This window comes from Canis aureus, chromosome 24 (genome assembly GCF_053574225.1).
Source record: "Canis aureus isolate CA01 chromosome 24, VMU_Caureus_v.1.0, whole genome shotgun sequence".
NCBI lineage: Eukaryota > Metazoa > Chordata > Mammalia > Carnivora > Canidae > Canis > Canis aureus.
In genome coordinates this window covers 18,873,253-18,895,616 of record NC_135634.1, presented here as the reverse complement: position 1 = coordinate 18,895,616, position 22,364 = coordinate 18,873,253, and the positions used below count along the sequence as shown (strand labels likewise).

Here is a 22,364-nt window from a genome sequence, read left to right as displayed (position 1 = left end):
ACAAAAGGTTCTCAAAGAAATAATGGCTGAAAACTTTCCAAATTTAACAAGAGACATAAACCCAGAGATTCAAGAAGTTAGCCCTAAACAGGATCAATCTGAAGAAATCATGGCAGAACACATCATAATTAAACTTCTGAAAACTAAAGACAAAGAAAAAATCTTGAAAGCAGCCAGAGAAAAACAGTACGTATACTATAGGGAAAATCAATCCCAATTATAGAGGATTTCTCATCAGAAATCATGGATACCAGAATAAAGTGGCCAATATTTTCCAAGTCAACCCAAAATTCTAGTCCAGCAAAAATATTCTTTATGAATAAAGAGGAAATCCAGGCATTCACAAACAAAAGAACATTTATAAAATTTGTCACCAACAGACATATCCTAAGAGAATGGCTAAAGGAAGTCCTTTACATAGAAAAGAAAAGAAAAGAAGGAAATTGAGAACATCAGGAAGGAAGAAAGAATATAGTAAGCAAAAATATGGGTAAACACAATTGGATTTCCTTCTCTTGAGTTTTCTTTTCTTTTTTAAAGATTTATTTATTTATCTTAGAGAGAGAGAGAGCGTACATGAGTGAGGGGAGAGGCAGAGGGAGAGAATTATCAAGCAGACTCCCTACTGAGCTTGGAGCTGTATATGGAGCTTGATCCCATGACTGATGTGATGTGAAAGCAAGAGTCAGATGTCAACTGACTGAGCCACCTAGGTGCCCCTCCTCTTGAATTTTCTAAATTTGACAGTTGAAACGAAAACTATTATACTGTCTGATGTGATTCTAGATGTAAATAGAGGAAATATTTAAGACAATTAAAGATGGAGAAGGTTAAAGAAATGGAAAGGGAGGTAAGGTTTCTATGTTTCACTTAAAACTGGTAAAATGATGATGCAAGTAGATTGTGATGTTATGTATATAAGATAATACTTAGAGCAGCCACTAAAAAGGCTACAAAGATTCATGCAAGACCACTAGGTAAATAAATATGGAATTCTAAGTAACATTTAAGCAAGCCACAGGAAGGCAAGAAAAAGAAAAGCCAAAATAAAAAATAAACATAAGAAACAGAAAACAAAAAATAAGTGGCTTCAGTGGTGGACTTAAGCTTTAAGCTACCAACAGTTAAGTTAGATATAAATGGTCTAAATATACAAATTAAGAGATACATTGAGAGAATTGATTATAAAACATGGTCCAACTAGTTACTGTCTATAAGAAATTCACTTCAAACATAATGACATGGGTAGGTTGAAAATAAAAGGATGGAAAAAGACATATGCAAACAATCAAAGGAAAGAAGTAGTGGTTATATTGACATCAGATACAGTAAGTTTTGGAGCAAAAAAAAAAAAAAAAAGTCACCAGACGCAAAAAGGGGCAGCCTATAATAATAAAAATGTCAATTGACTAGGAAGACATAGCAATCCTAAATGTGTATGCACTAAACATAGAACTGAATAATGTATGAAGCTAAAATGGATAGAGCTGAAAGGGGAAATAGACACATCCAGATTAATATTGGAGACCTCAACACCTCTCTCTCCACAACTGATACAACAACTAGACAGAAAACCAGCAACGATATAGAAAAACTCAACATTCCCGTTAGCTAATACTATCTACATGACTTTTCAATGGACACCAAGGAATACACATTTTTTTTTCCAAGTGCTCATGGGACATACGCCAAGATAGACCATGTTCTAGATTATTTTTAAATGTATCCAGGACTTGATTTAATCAAGTAGGGTAAGACATGCAGACTTGGAAATGACTGTCACAAAGGAAGAAGTGTTGGAAGCAAGAGGCACAGCATGCCATCCAGGGCCCATGAGGAAGCACCAGGGTCAGTCAGGAGATTGGGGTGGGGGCGGGGTGCAAGGAAAACATGGGGAAAACTCTTCATTGTTATTTCTGTGGGAAAGGCAAGGCAGGGTAAACAGTTTTAGGATTGGCTAGTTTGAAAAATTTCAGCCACTTGTCTGGTATCTGGCCCTGGGGTGATTAGGGCAGGTGGAGAGTGGCTCAGAATGTGAGAGCCCTTTGAAAGAATGTGGCTGAGGTTATGGGTTTTAGACTGGTTTGCTTGATTATGAATGATGCACTCATGGGGAAGTTGTTCCCTGTCTTTAGGAATTAGCTAGCCATGGGAGGGGCAGTCTTCCCAGGTTTAGTAAGGCCACAGATGTCAAAACATCAGAATAAAAATACATCCTTAATAAATAGGCCATAAAACAAACCTCATGCATTTAAAATAGTTGAAATAATAAAGAGTGTGCTCTTTGATCACACTAGAATCAAAGTAGAAATCAATGACAGAAAGATAACGGGAAAATCTCCAAACACTTAGAAACTAACACACTTCTAAATAAACGATGGGCTAGTACATTGTATCGGATGAAAATAAAAAAATACAGCATACCTAAAATTCCACATATGAGTGAAATAATCTTGTACTTGCCATTCTCTGACTGACTTATTATAACCTCTAGATTCATCCATGTTGTTACAAATGGCAAGATTTCATTATTTTTTATGGTCTAGTAATATTCTATTGTGTGTGTACATATGTATATAGTATATCTTTATCCAATCGTCTATTGATGTACACTTGGGTTTCTTCCACATCTTGATTATTGTAAATAATACTACAATAAACATAGGTGTGGATATATTTTTTTGAATTAACATTTTCATAGTCTTAAAGATTTTAAAAATTTTATTTACTTGAGAGAGAGAGGGCATGAGTGGAGGGAAGGGGCAGAGGGAGAGAGACAAATAGGCTCCCTGCTGAGCAGGAAGCTCAACGTGGGACTCAATCCCAGGACTCAAAGATCATGATCTGAGCAGAAGACAAAAGCTTAATTGATTGAGCCATCCAGGTGCCCCTAGATTTTTCATATTCTTTGGGTAAATAGTAGTGGAATTACTGGATCATATGGTAATTCTATTTTTAATGTTTTGAGGAACATTTATACTGTTTTCCACAGTGGTTGTACCAGTTTGCAGTACACCTGAGACTAATATAATACTATATGTTAATTATACTGAAATTAAAAATGAAAAACGAGGAGAAAACATTGCAACTTCAAAAGAATACTCAAAACCCAATAAAAAGACAATGTCATCAAAAAATACAATATATCAAAATTTGTGAGACATAGCTAAAGGGGTGATGATAGGGAATAGTACAGCACTGAATTTATATATTAAAAGAGGAAGAGTCATATCAATAATCTAAACTCCCCCTTCAGGAACCTAGAAAAAGGAAGCACAAAATAAACCCAAAGCAAACAGAAGAAAAGAAATAATAAAGATCAGAATCCATTAAATTGAAAACAGAAAAAGAATAGAAGAAATTAATGAAACAAAGAGCTGGTTCTTTGAAAAGATCAATAAAATTGACAAAAATTCTAGGAAGACAACAAAAGAGAAAAAAGGGAGGGGACACAAATTACCAATATTAGAATGAAACAATATTAGAATCAAAACAACCTAGAGACATCAAAAAGATAATAAGAGAATACTATGAACAATTCTATATATATACATTTTACAACTTAGACAAAATGAATCACTTCCTCAAAAAACACAAATTACTGCAACTCATCCAGTATAAAATAGATACTTTGAATAGTAAGAATAGAAAAGAAAAAAAAAAAACTGAAGAAATGTCCAGACACAGATAATTTCAGTGGGGAATCCTACCAAACATTTAAAGAAGAATTACCTCCTATTCTACATGATCTCTTCTAGAAAATTAAAGAGGCAAAAACACTTCCCAATTAATTTTGTGATGTATCAGCCTGATACCAAAACCAGACAAAGGTAATATCAAACTACCTCCCAAAAGCCAAAAATAAAACCAAAAAACCCCTAAAACAAAGAACCAACATCCCCAGGAATATAGATATAAAAATTCTTTTTTAAACATTTTTTTTGTTTCAAGTTTTTTTTTAGGTTTCTAAAAGCTTCTTTTTACTTTGGACTTTTGAAAATACAATGTTATCTACATTTTAAAAACATGCTTAGTTTGTATATCTGTGTCTGTTCATTGAAACATGGATGTTTTGTTTGATTGTTAAGGCCTTCTTTCCATCTCTTTTTTTTTTATAAATTTATTTTTTATTGGTGTTCAATTTGCCACCATATAGAATAACACCCAGTGCTCATCCTGTCAAGTGCCCCCCTCAGTGCCTGTCACCCAGTCACCCCCACCCCCCGCCCACCTCCCCTTCCACCACCCCTAGTTCATTTCCCAGAGTTAGGAGTCTCTCATGTTCTGTCTCCCTTTCTGATATTTCCCACTCATTTTTTCTCCTTTCCCCTTTATTCCCTGTCACTATTTTTTATATTCCCCAAATGAATGAGACCATATAATGTTTGTCCTTCTCCGACTGACTTACTTCACTCAGCATAATACCCTCCAGTTCCATCCACATTGAAGCAAATGGTGGGTATTTGTCGTTTCTAATAGCTGAGTAATATTCCATTGTATACATAAACCACATCTTCTTTATCCATTCATCTTTCGATGGACACCGAGGCTCCTTCCACAGTTTGGCTATTGTGGACATTGCTGCTAGAAACATCGGGGTACAGGTGTCCCGGCATTTCATTGCATCTGTATCTTTGGGGTAAATCCCCAGCAGTGCAATTGCTGGGTCGTAGGGCAGGTCTACTTTTAACTCTTTGAGGAACCTCCACACAGTTTTCCAGAGTGGCTGCACCAGTTCACATTCCCACCAACAGTGCATGAGGGATCCCCATTCTCCACATCCTCTCCAACATTTGTGGTTTCCTGCCTTGTTAATTGTCCCCATTCTCACTGGTGTGAGGTGGTATCTCATTGTGGTTTTGATTTGTATTTCCCTGATGGCAAGTGATGCGGAGCATTTTCTCATGTGCTTGTTGGCCATGTCTATGTCTTCCTCTGTGAGATTTCTGTTCATGTCTTTTGCCCATGTCATGATTGGATTGTTTGTTTCTTTGCTGTTGAGTTTAACAAGTTCTTTATAGATCTTGGAAACTAGCCCTTTATCTGATAGGTCATTTGCAAATATCTTCTCCTATTCTGTAGGTTGTCTTTGAGTTTTGTTGACGGTATCTTTTGCTGTGCAAAAGCTTCTTATCTTTTTTTAAAAATTTATTTATTTATTTATGATGGTCACAGAGAGAGAGAGAGAGAGGCAGAGACACAGGCAGAGGGAGAAGCAGGCTCCATGCACCGGGAGCCCGATGTGGGATTCGATCCCGGGTCTCCAGGCTCGCGCCCTGGGCCAAAGGCAGGCGCCAAACCACTCCGCCACCCAGGGATCCCCAAAAGCTTCTTATCTTGATGAAGGCCCAATAGTTCATTTTTGCTTTTGTTTCTCTTGCTTTCATGGATAAATCTTGCAAGAAGTTACTGTGGCCAAGTTCAAAAAGGGTGTTGCCTGTGTTCTCCTCTAGGATTTTGATGGAATCTTGTCTCACATCATTGTCTTTCATCCATTTTGAGTTTATCTTTGTGTATGATGCAAGAGAGTGGTCCAGTTTCATTCTGCATGTGGATGTCCAATTTTCCCAGCACCATTTATTGAAGAGACTGTCTTTTTTCCAGTGGATAGTCTTTCCTCCTTTGTCGAATATTAGTTGACCATAAAGTTGAAGGTCCACTTCTGGATTCTCTATTCTGTTCCATTGATCTATGTGTCTGTTTTTGTGCCAGTACCACACTGTCTTGATGACCACAGCTTTGTAGTACAACCTGAAATCTGGCAGGTTGTGATGCCCCCAGCTATGGTTTTCTTTTTTAAAATTCCCCTGGCTATTCGGGGTCTTATTTCAAGTTTTTATTTAAGTTCTAATTAGTTAACATATAGTGTAATATTGGTTTCAGGAGTAGAATTTAGTGATTCATCACTTACATGTACATCCAGTGCTCACCACAGCAAGTGCCCTCCTTAGTACCCATACCCATTTAGCCCATCCTCTGCCCACCTCCTCTCAAGCAATTCTCAATTTGTCCTCTATAGTTAATAGTCTCTTATAGTTTACCTCCTTCTCTCTTTTTTCCATTTCCTATATTCATCTATTTTGTTTCTTAAATTCCATATATGAGTAAAACCATATGGTATTTGTCTTTCTCGGACTGATTTATTTTGCTTAGAATAATATACTCTGTCCATACCTTTGCAAATGATAAGATTTCATTCTTTTTGATGGCTAATATTCCATTGTGTGTGTGTGTGTGTGTGTGTGTGTGTGTATCACTTCTTCTTTATCCATTTCTCAGTCGATGGATAGTTAGGCTCTTTCCATAGTTTGGCTATTGTTGATAATGCTACTATAAATACCAGGGTGCACGTGCTCCTTCAAATATGTATTTTTGTATCCTTTGGGTAAATACCTAGTGCTGCAATTGCTGGATCATGAGGTAGTTCTATTTTTAACTTTTTGAGGAATCTTCATACTATTTTCCAGAGTGACTGCACCAGTTTGCATTCCCACCATCAGTGTAAGAGCGTTCCCCATCTCTGAATCCTTGCCAACATCTGTTGTTTCCTGTGTTGTTAATTTTATTGATTCTGACAGGTGTGAGGTGGAATCTCATTATAGTTTTGATGTGTATTTCCCTGATGATGAGTGATGTTGAGAATCTTTCCATGTCTGTTAGCCATCTGAATGTCTTCTTCGGAAAAAGGCCTGTTCATATATTGTGCCCATTTTGTAACTGGATTGTTTGTTTTCTGGGTGTTGAGTGTGATACGTTCTTTATAGATTTTGGACAATAACCTTTCATCAGATATGTCATTTGCAAATATCTTTTACCATTTTGCAGGAAGCTTTTTAGTTTTGTTGATTGTTTTCTTCACTGTGCAGGAGCTTTTTATCTTGATGAAATCCCAATAGTTCATTTTTGCTTTTGTTTCCCTTGTAGATGTAAAAAAGTTTTTAAAAAGATTTTTATTTATTTATTTGACACAGAGAGGGAGCACAAGCAGGGGGAAAGTCAGAGGGAGAAGCAGATTCTCACTGAGCAGGGAGACCAATGTGGGGCTCAATTCCAGGACCCTGGGATCATGACTTGAGGTGAAGGCAGGTGCTTAACAGACTGAGCCACCCAGGTGCCCTAATGTAAACATTTTAAATAAAATATTAACAGATGGAATTAGTAATATATAAAAGGAATTACACATTGTGATGAAGTGAGGTTCATTCCAGGGATGCAAGTCTAGTTCCATATTTGAAAATCAGTTAATGTAATCCACTATATTAACTGGCTTAGGAAGAGAAATCACATGATCATATCATTTACTGCAAAACATTTTTTCTGGGCAGCCCGGGTGGCTCAGCAGTTTAGCTCCGCCTTCAGCCCAGGGCCTGATCCTGGAGACCCGGGACGAGTCCCACGTCGGGTCCCTGCGTGGAGCCTGCTTCTCCCTCTGCCTGTGTCTCTGCCTCTCTTTCTGTCTGTATCTCTCATGAATAAATAAATAAATAAACAAAACCTAAAAAAAAAAAACCAACAAAACTTTTTCCACAAAACGTAACACCCATTCATGATAAAAACTCTCAGAAAAGTAGAAATAGAGAGAAGCTTTCTCAATTTCATAATATCTATAAAAACCTACAACTAACATTATACTCCGTGGTAAAAGATTGAATTTTTCCTCCTTAAGATTGGGAACAAGATAAGGATTTCTCCTTTTATCATTCATATTCAACATAGTATTGGAAGTTCTATCCAGTGCAATATGGTGAGAAAAAGAAATAAAAGACATATAGAACAGGAGGGAAGATATAAAACTATCCCTGTTTGCAGATGATATGGTTGTCTATACAGAAAAATCCCAAGGAATCTTAAAAATCTCCTAGAACTAATAGCTGAGTTCAGCAAGATCATAAAATACAACAACAACAACAAAAGCCCCTCAAAACCCAAACTATTTATTTCTTTATATTTCTTTAAAATAAAAATTATTTACAATTAAAGAAAATGAAATACTTAGAAGTAAATCTAACAAAACATTTACATGACTTGTGTGCTGAAAACTACACAATGGTGATGAAAGAAATCAAAGATATACATAGAGAGATACACTGTGTATAAGGATAGAAAGATTTGACATAGGGAAGATGTCAGTTCTCCCCAAACTGATATACAGGTTTATCTGCTACCAAAAACCCAGCAAGATTTTTTGTAAACATAGACATGATGATTCTAAAATTTATATGAAAAGACAAAGGGACTAGACTAGCCATAAACAATTTGAAAAGGAAAAATAAAATAATAAGAGTCACTCTAGTGGGTTTCAAAGGTTATTTATATAGTATAATACTCAAGACTATCTGGTATTGATGGAGGTATAGACATGTAGGTCAATGGAACAGAACAGAGAATCCAGAAATAGCTCCACACAAATATACTTAATTGATTTTTGACAAAAATACAAAAACAACTCAATAGAGGAAACAGCATTTTCATCAAATGGTGCTGGAGCAACTGGATATCTGCAGGCAAAAAAATGAGCCTCAACTTAAGTCTCAGACCTTATATAAAACTTAATGCATAGTGGACCACAAACTTAAATGTAAAGTGTAAAAGTAGATAACTTTTAGGAAAGAAACAGAAAATCTTTGGGATCTTGGATTAGGCAAAGATCTTAGACTTGGCCCCCAAATCATAATCCATACAAGAAAAAATTGATAAATGGGACATCATTAAAATGAAAAGGAATTGCTCTGCAAAAGGCCTTGTTAAGAAGATGAAAAGAAAATCTTGAGTGGAAAAAAATTTATGAACTACTATCTGCCCAAGGACTAGTATCTAGAATATATAAAAAAAACTGTCAAAGCTCAACAATAGGAAAAAAAATCTAATTAGAAAGTGAAGAGGATATAGAGATAGCTGATAATCACATGAAAAGATATTCAACTTTATTAGCCATTACAGAAATGCAAATTAAACATATCAGAATGGATAAAATAAAAAATAGTGACAACACCAAATGCTGGCAAGGATGAGGAAGAACTGGATCACTCATATTTTGCTGGTGAGAATGTATTTTGGAAAACCATTTGGCAGTTTCTTAAAAAATGAAATATGCAACTACCATATATCCAACAACCGGACTCCTGAATATTTATGACAAGAAATAATAGTATGTTCACAGAAAAGCCTGTACATGAAAATTCATATTTTTCATATAAGCCCCAGACTAGGAACAGCCAGATATCCTTCAATGAGTGAATGGTTAAACAAATTGTACACATCCATACTGTGGAACTTTAGCAGTAAAAAAAGAATGGACTATTGGTGCACACAATGACCCAGATGAATCTTCAGAGAATTATAATGAGAGTAAAAAAAATCCAATCTCAAAAGGTTGCATACCATCTGATTTCTTTTACAATAATGTTCTTAAAATGACAAAATTATAGAAACAATGAGTAGGTTGTTGGTTGCCAGGAATCAGAAAGGCATGTGGTAGGTGGAGATGGGATAGGATAGAAATGGGTGTAGGTATAAAAGGGCCACATGGGGGATCGTTGTGGTGATGGAAATATTCTCTGTCTTTACTCTATCAATGTCAATTCAGTGGTTGAAATCCTGTACTATAGTTTTGCAAGATATTACTATTGAGAGAAACTGTGCAAGGTGCATATGGACCTTTCTGCATTATTTCTTATGTCTATATGTGACTCTATAATTGTCTCAAAATAATGAGAAAAAAGAGAGGGACATTTACAGGACAATTGGAGAATTATGAATTATGACTGGATTTTGTAATGTTTTAGTTTTAAAAGATTAGTCTACTCTTACAAGACCCGTATTGAAATATCTACTGATGAAAGAATGTATCCGGAATTTGCTTCAGAGCAATCCAGAATGGGGGATAAGCAGGTGAGAGTCTCCTGGGAAAGTGTAAAAGCATGAATAGATCATTGTTGGAGCTAGATGAGAAGTGTATGGGGTTTCTTAACATCATACATTATACTTGGTCATGCAGCATGGAGCTGTGGGAGCCAGTGCAACATGGTGGTTAAGCCATTGTCTTCAGAGACTGTTGGACCTTGTTTGAACCTTGGCTCTGCTACATATTAGCTATGTGATTTGGGAAAATTTATTTAACCTCTCTATAAAATGTGATACTATCTCAGGATAGTTGTATAGATAAATGAGATTGCCAAAGAGAAGCAGGGTGAGAAAAGGAAAGGTCTTCTCTCAAGGGATGAGAGAGGGAGGGATGTCAATGCAGGAGACAGAGGAGTTGTTGGAGGTGGAGACCCAAGGTTAGGTTGGGCAATGTCTTGTGTCTTGGAATGGAAAAGAGGCCTCAAAAGAGTTTTAAGAAGTTGAAAACTGATAACCATCAGATTTGGTGTTCAGGAAGTCATGGTGCTGACAGTAGCTTGGGTTCAGTGATGAGGGTGGGCCCAGAAGAAGGTATTGAGAAGTAGATGGGGAAAAAGGGTGTGATCACCACTCCTGACCTTGATGGGATGGTATGGAAAGACAACTCCAGAGGGAAAGAACACTAGGGGAGTTCAAGAGCAAGAAAAAAACTGGAGAAGAGAAAAGAGATGGAAAATAAGAAAGGAGGTACAGATTAGGTGGTCTTATCATAAGGGGGACCAGGAGTCCAAAGATTATGGTGGGAGGGCAGTTGCTCTTTGATACAGATTGGAATTGTTACTAAGACTGTTTTATCTGCCCCTGATATTTCCTCTCATCCTTTATTTGATACTCATTTGAATAGCTATTTAAAAAGAGAGAACATTATAGGACATTGGGAATTATGAGTGCTAACCAGATTTTTTAATGTGAGGGTAGGATTATAGTTTTGTTTTAAAAGGTTAATTCTTGGTTTTCATAGATTGGTACTAGGATATTTATGGGTGAAATGATATGTCTTGAATTTGCTTTGGACCCTGAAGAAAAAGAATATTTTGTTTTCTGGAGAGAGGTTTTGGAATCATAGTGCCATATTGACATGTGTACACTTATTATTCTCTTGTGTACACTTACTATTTATTAGGTTTCCTCATGCAGAATATGCCATGCTAATGTTGGCCCTTTACACAGTGCTTTCTTATGTGTGGATGTATGTGTTACCTCTCCAGAGTGACTAGTCTGTGACTGACTCACCAGCACCCCCTCTAAAGGCATCTGTATTCAATCTGGAAATCCCTGGAGAGAAAAGTTTCCTTATCTGTGGGTGTGAAGCTGTGGGTGCTTACCTAGTCACCAGGGTCTGAAGGACTCAGGTAATGAATGAGTCCTTTGAGGCAATCTTTGTCTGAGAGCTGCAGCTGACTCCTCTCAATCCTCTCTATCAAGGCTGAACTTTTCCAGAGGACATTTTCTGTGTCCTAAAGCAGCCACATCCTCTCCAAGCTAAGGACTGGGTGGGCTTCTAAGCTCAGCTTCTCATTTAATGTGAGGATGCAAGAGTCCAGGTTGAACTCCCCAGCAACTCCACCTGCACAACCAGTAGCCTGCCCACCAAAAGTCACCCAACCAACTCATCATGCCACATGAGGGATGACCATGTGGAGGCCCAGACTGAGCAGAAACTCATAATGCATAGGAAGGCTTAAGCAATGGGGCTAATCTTTATTGAGGTGAGCACATTCATGTTAGCTGTTCACAATGATCGCAAATCGTCTAGTTTTAAAAAACTTCCTACTTCCATACAGCTCTGTATACAGAAAGTGATAAAAATATATTGTACAATGAACAATTTCTACCTTAAAAGTATCATGATAGTCCATAAATTTGTCAATAGACAATGCAAAATACTATTTACAACAAGATAGATTCTTTGTAAGTTCAAAATTTAGATACAGCATAACTCTAAAACTAACATCATATGTTTTCCCAGGTAAGAAAGACCAGTCATTATAAAAATACTTTATATAAATTCAAAGTCAGAACTAAAACATTCAGTCCTTTAAAAATATTTTTTTCTAGTCAAGTATCAATTTCTAGATAAATGTTCTTTATCAAAACAATTACACACTTAAATTTTCAGGAAATACCTAGTATGTCAGACAGTCCACTTAAACATGTTAAAGCACAGTTCTAATCCTGTCTTAGTTTTCAGAGATGGACCACATATTTGATTATGTTTCATATCAATGGAACAATTATTCTACAAAAAGTTAAGTATCTATGTATTATGAAAGTATTTATAAAGATGAAGTCTTCAGCCTAGAGACGGGACTTTCAGGTGGGACCTGCCTTCAGAAGGCACCACTTTTGTTATGAAGCAGCTACATAGTGCTTTGAAATGTTTAACTTGGAAAGCCTGTGATGGCATTTTGACCACTGTCTGAAATCAGCTCATTCATTTCATTTTGCTTACTCTCTTTTAGGGCATGATTGGGGTGATTTCTTTGTGTCTGTGTTCTTTTTGATCTCCTAAAACATACTTTCAGCAGCAGGTAACACAATTCCGCCACATTAAGCAGCATGCAAATCACAGATGCAGAAATCATAAAAATGGTAAACACGGTTTTCTCAGTAGGTCTAGAGATAAAACAGTCTACAAGGTTGGGGCAAGGGTCAATCCCACATTTCAACACCCAGGGCAGGTGGTACCCATTGTAAAGGAAGTAAAACACATACATAAAGGATGCTTCAAAGATGATTCGGAAAAAGATGCTGCTGGTGTACGTCCACCACAGGGACCCCTCTATCCGAACCTTCTGCTTTTTAATGTCTTCTAAGTCTTTGAATTCATTTCTTTTCTCTCCTCGCCTAAATTTGCGGGCAGTCTCATGTCTGTAGTAGGCGACATGCATCGCGACCAGCAGGGCTGGGGTGGAGACAAAGATGAGTTGCAGAGCCCACAGCCGGATGTGAGACACAGGGAAAAAGTGGTCATAGCACACATTTTTGCAACCTGGTTGCAGAGTGTTGCAGACAAAATCTTCCTGTTCATCGCCCCACACTTCTTGAGCAGCCACTACAAGGATCATGACACGAAAAATGAAGATGACGGTGATCCATACCTTCCCGATGCTGGTGGAGTGTTTGTTCACACCCCCGATGAAAGTGTGTAGAGTACCCCAGTCCATCGTGTTGGCTTATTCCTAAACAGACAAAAATTAGCAAAGCTTAACCAATGGAAAGTTCCTTTGATTTTATAAAATAGTATAATTATATTATAGACTCAAGCAAATTTCTCTTAAAGTATGCTGCAAAGGGTGCCTGGGTAGCTCAGTCGGTTTAGCATCTGCTTTTAACTCAGGTTGTAATCTCAGGGTTCTGGGATGGAGCCCCAAGTTGGGCTCTTTGCTCAGCGGTGAGTCTGCTTCTCTCTTCCTCTGCCCCTATCCCCCCCCCTTTGTGCCCTCTCTCTCAAGTAAGTAAAATCTTTTAAAAAAACAAGTATGGTGTGATATCTTATAACCTAGGTGGCTAGTAGGTTTTCTGGTAGGGAAGGCCCTCTCTAAAATCATTCTAACATATTTGAACCAGAAATAACTGTTGCGGGGTGGGGGTGGGGGGTTCAGATCATCCTGATTCAACTGAATTCAGGTTATATGTTAGGTTGCTGCTTGACATTAATCCAGGAAGTCAGATAAACAAGTAACATTTCCCAATTTTCTTTTAAGCACCATGCGTCTAAGTACTGCATCAGTTTCATTTTGCCCAAGAGATCACAGAAGTCCCACAATAGGTCTTATTCATTCAATGGCTTATCGAAGACAAAAAAAAAAAAAAAAATCACTGGAATGACATAATGTGTAACTAGCGGACTAGAAAGGGGTAAGAGACCCCAATACTTGCTAGTTTACACAATATATTTATGTTTTCTAGTTGGAATAACATCATTTGCTGAAATCATGTGCTCTTAAGGAGGCATAATGTCACACACTACAGAAAGGCTCCCTTCTGAATGAGAATCACAAGCTTTTACAAAAAGCGCTCTGTGGCTCTCCACGGTAACCAGGGCCACTGCTAGCTTTCCCTCCCTAGTCCTGCACCCCTAGAGCCATGGACGAAGGAACCAGCAGTGCAGAGCCTCTCCCTACTAATGCACTGATTTAACATCCTGAGAGAAAACATTCTTGACTCCCACAGGAACTTTTGCTACAATTCGAACAGATGCCTTCTTACCCTACATTGCCATAGAAGACTAGAGAATTAATCAGCATTTGGATAAAAAGAAAGAAAAGAAAGAAAGAAAGAAGAAGAAAGAAGAAAGAAAGAAAGAAAGAAAGAAAGAAAGAAAGAAAGAAAGAAAGAAAGAAAGAGAAAGAAAGAAAGAAGAAAGAAAGAAAGAAAGAAAGAAAAAGAAAGAAAGAAAGAAAGAAAGAAAGAAAGAAAGAAAGAAAGAAAGAAAGAAAAGAACTCTGAGAATCTTTTGAAAGTGAAGACCTTCTCTTCAGAAAAACAGGCTCACACAATTGTCAAACCTTTTAGGGGATGAGGGAGCCGCCAAAGTCCTTTCATCAATCTGTCTTAGGGAGACTTTCTTGTATTTGACTGCATACCGGGGGCAGGCTTCTCCTCAGGCTGACCCTTGACTTCCCCAGGCCCCATGTCCTGCCCACAGCTCTGCATCACACATGTTGCTCTTCGAAGCAACCGGGTAAATGAAGGCAGGCTCCGTTCCTTCAGGAGTGCTCAGCACTGAGTCTCTGGATGAGGTGCTAATGTGTGCCCCAGAAGCAAGATCCTTTGTTGACACTAATAAAGTCAGCCAGTCCTGTATTACGAAAGGTAGACTTCCACTTTAGTTGGCTTTCTGAGAAATTCATTTTTGCCCTTTGGTTTTTGAGACATCACCTTTTTCTCAGAAAGACATATAGGCCTAAGGAAACAATGCCATCATCCACATTACATGTGTGTGTGGATTCCTTTTCTGTCTGAACTGGGCAGTGGAAGTAGGGGGCACATGCTATTGAGGGTGAGGGAAGGGCAAGCAGAGGCCTAGCTAGAAATTTCCACATCATGAGTTTCTTCCCTGCCTTCTCTTACCAAAGCATATAGAGGCCAATTATAGGAAAACCCCTCCTTGCCACCACATTGCCAAGCCAAGTAAATAACAATCACCAAGACTCCCATAAGCATTTATTGCCTACTGTATACAGATGTTAACTATTTCATCTTTGCATCCCAAGGCACAGTCCAGTTCCCAGCACTGAGCAGGTTCTGAACAGAGCTGCAGAGCAGATGGGGGATGCGGGGGGGTGGGGTGGGGGGGTGGGTGGGTGGGGTGTTGCAGCAAGAGGCACAGGGGAGAGCTTCCAGAGATGCATTCCCATCCTATGAATTTGAAGGTGTTAGATTGCAACTATGCAAGGAGGAAGCACATAACATCTTAACAAGAAAAAAATGAGGAGGACACAATGTGGCTGTACTTCTGCAACTGTACTTGCACTTGATTAACGGAGTCACCAGAAGACAGGATAATTAGTGATCATGGAATTTCACAGATGCTTATTTTTTCCTTGAATAATCCCTAAGAAGGAGTCAAAAAACAGCACTTAACAAACTAGCACCCTCAGACTATTCAGGGCTCCCAGACCCTGCAGGCCAACACCAAAGCAAAGGAGGTGGAGTTGGGAATAAGGAACTGGAGAAATAGTTTTGAAAGTTTTAGTGCATATACCAGCCTATTCCTACTGCACTGGCCGGAAAGAACTGAAGGACTTTGAAATGTTTATAGATCTTAAAAGTTGTTCAAATGTCATGGAGCATGAAACGTTTTAACACAGAATATGACAAGAACATTTGAATTCTTAAATCCAAACTAAAATTGAGCTGAAGCTTACATTGTGGCAGAAATGAGAAAATGCTAATTATGATTTTAATTTAGCCTAGGCTTTAGGGAAGCATATTAATTTTTTTCAATGAAAATGAAAAGACAAAAAGAAAAAAAGAAAAAGAAAATGAAAAGACAGGTAGAATTACATAGCTAAAGACTTGAAAAGGGGGTTGGGGTGGAAACAAGAACTCCTAAGTGTGTCATACAGTTCTGAGGCCATCAGCTAAGGGATGGAGAAACTTCCAGGAGCACTGAGGAGCTCAGATTTTCAAGCAACAAGAAAAGGGAAGACAACCCTGGTTGCCACACACAAGAGAAGGGGCCCAAGCTTGCAGCAACGATGTCAAAATATTTAATCACTATTTAGGCCAAAAAATAAAATAGAATAAAAAATGTGAAAAAGAAAGAAAAGTAAGATATTTGAGCCAAAAGAAAAGAATGGGGTGGGCACGATGCTTCTTGTGCTCTAGCACAAGGCATAATTTTAACTGATAACAGAGAAAAGGCAGAGACTCTTCCCCTACTTTATCAAAGAGAAATTCTTTAAAAAATTATTTCTAAAAGCATGGTACGAGAGGTGTGGAGCCAGTGTCTACCTTCTGAGAAAGAGATTTTTAAAGTCTACAGTAAGTGTATCTTTGATTTTAAAAACTCATCTTGGGGAGTGCCTGGGTGTCACTGTTGGTTAAGTCAGAGGCTCAGGTTTTATCTCAGGGTGATGAGATTGAGCTCAGCGCTTAGCTCAGAGTCTGCTCGTATTTCTCTCATCTCTTCCTCTGCTCCTGCCACTCTCTTTCTCTAAAATATATAAATAAATCTTTTTAAAAAACTCACCTTGGATAATATGAATTATACAATAATTTTTAGTCTATAATGAAAGTCATTACAATAAATTTTCTTAATTGCTGCTGCTCCATCCTGGAAGCATTTCAGGAGGTAGGAACACATACATCTTAATGGTTAAACATATTTTACACAGCTATTCACCTAGGGGGAAAATCCTATTTGTTGATAAAGATGTTCTCCCAATAAATATTCCCCATTGCAATTTGGTTTAAGTGTCCAATCAGCAAGTTTTTGACTTATCAAAAAGAAGTTCACATTTTCTCAAACCCTCCAAAGTGCAGAGGATTTAAACTCCTCCACAGGTAAGAAGGCTGTTTTTCTCTGAGTTCTTTATCAACAGCCCTACCGAACAATGGCACACCTGTGGCCACCCATTACCTGCCTGTATAGCAAGCAAACCGAACAAGGTGAAAAAGGATAACTCAATCTGAATGAATTCGGAGAGGCCGAAGCCATGGGAGAGGTCAGGAGGGCAGAATTTCCCCACAAGAACATAGTCCTAGCTTTCTAGAAGCAGGATCCTTGACATCTGTGCCTTAGGGACTTTTCCTTCTTAAAAAAACAGGGACAATTATGATGTTAGTGGTTTTATTTCTTTTGACTTCTCTGGGTACCCAAATGACACATTCTGAAGTTCTATCAAAGTAGCAAAGCTGAACAGAAAATAATCTATTTTTACAATACCTTTGACTTCCATTAAAAATCAGCAATTTCCCCCCCTTCCTTTTAAAGGGAGAAAAAGAGATGCCTAAGTCACTAAGAAAAATGAGTGATTAAACCCAAATACAAGTGTGTCCAGCCTACTGGTCACTCAAGACAATGAGGCTAAAGACAAACCAGCTGATCTGCAGTATTAAAGGCCCCATTACATATCACCGTAGAAATGACAAGAAGCCCTGTTCTGCACACTCTCCATCATTCCCTTGCCAGAACTGCGCTGCAGGGAAGTCACTCCGTGAATGTGACCCCATGTTTCCTCCAGTGAGAGCTGCTCTTTTGATTCCTTTGTCTAGTACACATCCTGAGGATCTTAGGCATGGGTCCCATGTATCATCGTCCATGTGCTAAGAGCAGAAGGACAACTTGCCTCACAACTACTGGGAGTCAGTCAGGGAAAGGGACTGCCCCAAGCTTTCTGACCCTTCGCTGCAGTCACCTGCCCCCAGGACGCTCTTCCCCCTTGAGGGGCCCAGAAGAGGAAGGAGCTGACAGAGGGTAGAAGATTCAACAAGTTGGAAAGGAGGATATTTGGCTCCACTTGTTCTTCCTGACCTTGCAGTAGGTTGAAGCCACTTGTGGCTTCTTCTCTCTGGGGGAAGAGACTGCTCACTGGCCCAACCCTCCCCAGCCTCTCCCTATAAAAACATAACTCCTGGGGTAGCGTTCCATCAACATTTTGGGTGTAGAAGATTTGAAGGCTGAATGCTCTGAAAATTCCTTTCCAAAACAACTGCATCCGTTGGAACTCTTTGCAGTTAGTATTAGTAAGCAAAATACCTCCTTTCTCTCAGGCTTCAAGCTGGCTGCAGCCAATGGGAAGAGCTTTTTCAATAAAAAGTAAAATATTAACTGTTTCTTTGCAAACAGAGAAGTTAACTGGTGCCCCTCTGGCTCTCTTTTAGGGAAAGAATACATTTGCCTAGCTTCTGTAGTCTTGTCTCCATACAAGAATGTGATTATACTTTGGGGCACCTGGGTGGCTCAGTGGGTTAAGCCTTCAACTCGATTTTGGCTCAGGTCATGATCTCAGGATCATGATCTCAGAGTCCTGAGATGGAGCCCTGCCTCCAGCTCCTGCATCTGGCTCTGTGCTACTGAGTGTGGATCCTGCTTAAGATTCTCTCTCTCCTTCTCCCTCTGTCCCTCACCTGCTTGTGCTCTCTTTCTCTCAAAAAAAAAAAAAATGTGGTTACACTTCAAGTTACAAAGGTAAACTGTCTTTGGTTTCGTGGTACAACTAATGCTGGTGAATAACTCCATGTTGCATTCTTGATACTAAAGCTCCAGTCAGGAATACTTAGCTCTAAGAATAAGTAAACCATTGATCTTATTTCTGATGATACACACAGCATTATGAAGATAGAGTGTCCTTCCTTTGTACACTTCAAATAATTTAAGTAACAAAATTTCTTGATTGTTTTAAAACTTAAGAATTTAATCATAACCAATTTACTTAATGATGCCATTTTAGTTTCACTGATGACAGAACCAAAACTAAAGCTTTAAAATTATAGTGTTACCCCTTGGTAGACACCAAGAGGTGGAAAATGTCTTTCTAGGAAGTTCTATTGCCCTTTGGATGACTCTTTCAAACTTATTCATTGAATATTTGATATACTTGAGAACAAAACACATTCTTCATGGTTTCCACATTAGCTCTGACTAGTTGAGGAGTTTTATATTGATAAAAAAACAATGTCAAAGCAAAATAAGCACATTTGGGCCTTCCTTCCAAGGACTCACAGCTTATTGGCCTGGAGAAGAATTAGGCAGTGTTCCCTCCTCAAGGGCTTCAGGCTTTCTTCTACACCATTTGAGTGCCTAGAAGCCAATGTAGCACAGTAATGACATGAATATAATTCTTTGTGCAGTTTTAGTTCAGGGAGGATGTCACCTGTTGAGAGAAAAATAATAGATGTGACCATATTTCTTAAACTATGCCCTATGTGACTATTGTGTGACCTTTGTGGGTAGTTTTTCTTTATCTCCAGAACTGTTAGGAGGGAAGTCTAGAGACTACCAGCTTCCTGATGCTTCATACTTTGAATATTAATAAAATAAAAATAAAATCTTTAGTGTAGATTCTTTGCTTTATCAAAATAATAATAACAATATTACCCAACCCCAAACCCCAAGTCCATTCCTTGAGCAATTAAGAAAAAAAGTAAGGAAGTTTGAGAAACTGGATATGCTCCTCTTTCCCCTAAATCAGCAGTCTAAAAAAAAAACAAAAAACAAACAAACAAACAAAAAAACTCAAACTCTTTACTCAAGAAGAATCTATGTCTATTGTCTCTAGAAAGCTCAGGTCATCCAAGGGACAACCTTATCTCTGATTTTTAAATTTAATGACTCAAAATTTCATCAATCGTCCTTTCAGAGTAACAGCTAGTGATAAAATGGATTTAGGATTTACTTACTTCTTCAAAATTAACTCAATAAAAATGAAAGAACTTTTTCTATGTCTGGAGTCTAAACATAAACACGGATAATTCATAGAGTTACATGTATTTCTTAATCCATTTAAGAAGTCAAAGAGTTAAAGCATTTTCCATTAAGCAGTCTCTGTCAAAGCAAACCTTCGTCCTTTCCAAATATTTCAGTCTAACTTGAGTTGAGTGACCATGAAAATAAAAAAGGAAAAGGTGCTCAGTGGAACCCAGTTCCATTCTCACGGTTCAAGCAAGTAAAACAGAAATCTTAATAAATCATAATGCAGCCATTGGACAGATTACGTCCTCATGGCCAAGAAGCTTGTGTTGAAAATTATTTTCCCACAATTTTATTCTATTTAAGATTTTAACTAATGTCTACAAACCACTCATAGCTCCTAGAATATTCAGTTTGAATCGAAGATGCATGGTCAGGGTTTGCAAGTAGAAATTTTCCTTTCACCCTTACTGAACTGTTTGTTTAGTCAGACCTGCAGTTCTTTTCTTTCTTAAAGCTATTGTAATTCAGAAGAAAAAACGTCAGAAAAGGAAAATAAAGTCACTGTTACCTGCACCAGGATTGGCTTTAAAATAAAACCCAAGTGAAGCAGCGGGTCTGACTAGTGTCTTCCCAGTCTGGGTCACTGCTGGGAAGGTGCTGGGGAACCCTGCTCCCCGCCCCCTCACCCCAGGCTACAGGGTGTTGATGTTCTCTCTTCATAACTTCCTTCTCCCCTCCTTGGCAGGGCTCAAACAACACCCCCAAAGACTTTGCCTGATCCAAACAACAGACAAAGCTCTCCACAGGAGCAGTTTTGAGCAGGATCCTGCAATTCTAAGGAAACTGCATTGGGGCAGGACATTCTCTTCTGGAACGCTGGTTAGATTCTACTAGAACTGGGGCAAGAAAATACTTCTATGGCATAAAGTCTACTGAAGGGAAAGGACAACGATGATTTGGCACTCCACTGATAGCAGGATTCCACCAAGGGGACACTGCGGTCCCCACAGGGGTGCACTCCGGGCGCGCAGAGCTGCATTCAGGCCACACTCACCTCAGGTTCAGTCCTGCGCTCCAGAAAGGGAGGCCAAGCCAGTCAGAACCCTCGAAGCCAGGTAACACCTGGGACTGCTCTCTGTCACTAGACAGGAAGTACCTTCTGGTGCCTCCACCTCTTAACTGAGATGTGTCACCAATGACACTTAATTACTATTGTCCAGTAATAGTCCAGTAATTGTATTATTGTCATTTGCGTTTCCCAAGTTCCTTGGGCATCCATCATGCAGCCAGACGGGTCAGTTCTGCCTGTGACTCGTCCCCTCGCCCGGCGGAACCGGCTTTCCTTTACCAAATCCAGGCCGGACTCGCAGTGTTCCATAAAAGCAAAGAAAATCCCAAACGCAGCAAAGGAAGTGGGAGAAAGGGGCACAGGTCCACACCCTCGCTCACACACACCATGCGGTATATTTATAAAAACCTGTTGTGCAGGTCGAAGGGGGACCATCTAGGGCAAAAGTCCAACCCGTCGGTCCTCGTTCCTCCGGCTGCGCAGAGGGCGCCAGGCAGCGCGGGGCCGAGCGCGGCGGGGCCTCGGCGGGCGCGGGAGGATGCGGATCCGCCGCAGATAAGGTTGCCCCAGGCAACCCCCGAGCGCGGCCACCCGGCCTCCCGCCGCCCCGCCACCCGAGGGCGACTGCGCCCCGCGGCACCGGGCCCACCTGTGAGCGGTGGCCAACGAGGGCGAGGGGGCGAGAGAGGCGGCCGCGGCGGGCTGCGGACCTCGCCGCTCGGGTGCCCGGAGGCAGCGGCCAGCGGTCAGGGGCCCGTGCCTGGCGCGCGCTTACCTGCTCGGCGGGGCGGCGGCGGGGTCCCGGGGTCCCGGGGTCCCGGGGGCGCGGAGCTCTCCGCGCAGGGCGGCGCCCTCGGCTGCAGCCGGGCAGCAGGTCGGCCTGGGCGCCCCGGCTTTCGGGCCGGTGTCGGGAGTGTGCGGTCGGTGCTCTGGCTCGGCTTCGGGTGCCGGCCTGGCTCCCACCTGCAGCGCCTTTTAACCGCGCCCCACCCCGCCTCTGCCCTGACGCTTCCCCGCGACTGCGAGAGGCGAGAGCGCGGAGTTCCGACGCGCGCCCGCCCCGGGGCGCGGGGTGCAGGACTGGCCCTCCCTCGGGGGCGCGGAGAGAGAGGGCTGGACACCGGGCGCTGGGGGTGCAGGACTGGCCCTCCCTCGGGGGTGCAGGGAGCTGGCCCCACCTGGTCCTGGAAGGATGGGGGGCCCGCTTCTCCTGCCGCTCCGAGGGTTCGCTGGCAGAGCCCGCGCTCCAGGTGGGAGGCCGCTCGACTGAGACCCGGGGTCTCCTGGGCAGGTGCCTTAGGGAAAGGGACCGAGCGAGTGGGTCCGCAGCCATTAGAGAAGTTCCCGAAGGAGGTGGACTCGTTGGAAACAGTGTTAGAGGCAGGTTGTGTTTTGGCCAGGACGCATCCTCCTTCTCCTTTTTTTTTTTTTTTTTTTTTCTGGACACTGTCTCCTAGCCCTCTGGGTACCCGTGCACCGCCTTCTCCTAGAGAAGCCTGGAGGCACAGTGACTGTTGTTTTCTATTA

At 40.3% G+C, this 22,364-nt stretch overlaps 1 protein-coding gene across 4 annotated transcripts; it reads right to left on the bottom strand.

The window, feature by feature from the left end:
• Positions 1-11,584: 11,584 nt before the first annotated feature.
• GJB6 (gap junction protein beta 6) lies at positions 11,585-21,910 on the bottom strand. 4 transcript variants are annotated; one of them, XM_077868445.1, is made up of 3 exons: positions 21,613-21,906; positions 19,079-19,229; positions 11,585-13,085 (listed from the first exon to the last, which is right to left on the bottom strand). In XM_077868445.1, exon 3 carries the CDS (start codon positions 13,068-13,070, stop codon positions 12,285-12,287), a length of 786 nt encoding a protein of 261 aa, XP_077724571.1. In that variant the 5' UTR covers positions 13,071-13,085; positions 19,079-19,229; positions 21,613-21,906; the 3' UTR covers positions 11,585-12,284. The 4 variants fall into 4 exon arrangements, with proteins under 4 accessions (XP_077724571.1, XP_077724572.1, XP_077724570.1 ...); XM_077868446.1 differs by lacking the exon at positions 21,613-21,906 and adding an exon at positions 20,823-21,186; XM_077868444.1 differs by lacking the exon at positions 21,613-21,906 and adding an exon at positions 20,337-20,476.
• Between the last annotated feature and the right edge of the window lie 454 nt (positions 21,911-22,364).

What these genes read in the sequence shown, in the direction of transcription:
- GJB6 (XM_077868447.1), bottom strand. Translation starts at nt 13,070, where the DNA reads ATGGACTGGGGTACTCTACACACTTTCATCGGGGGTGTGAACAAACAC.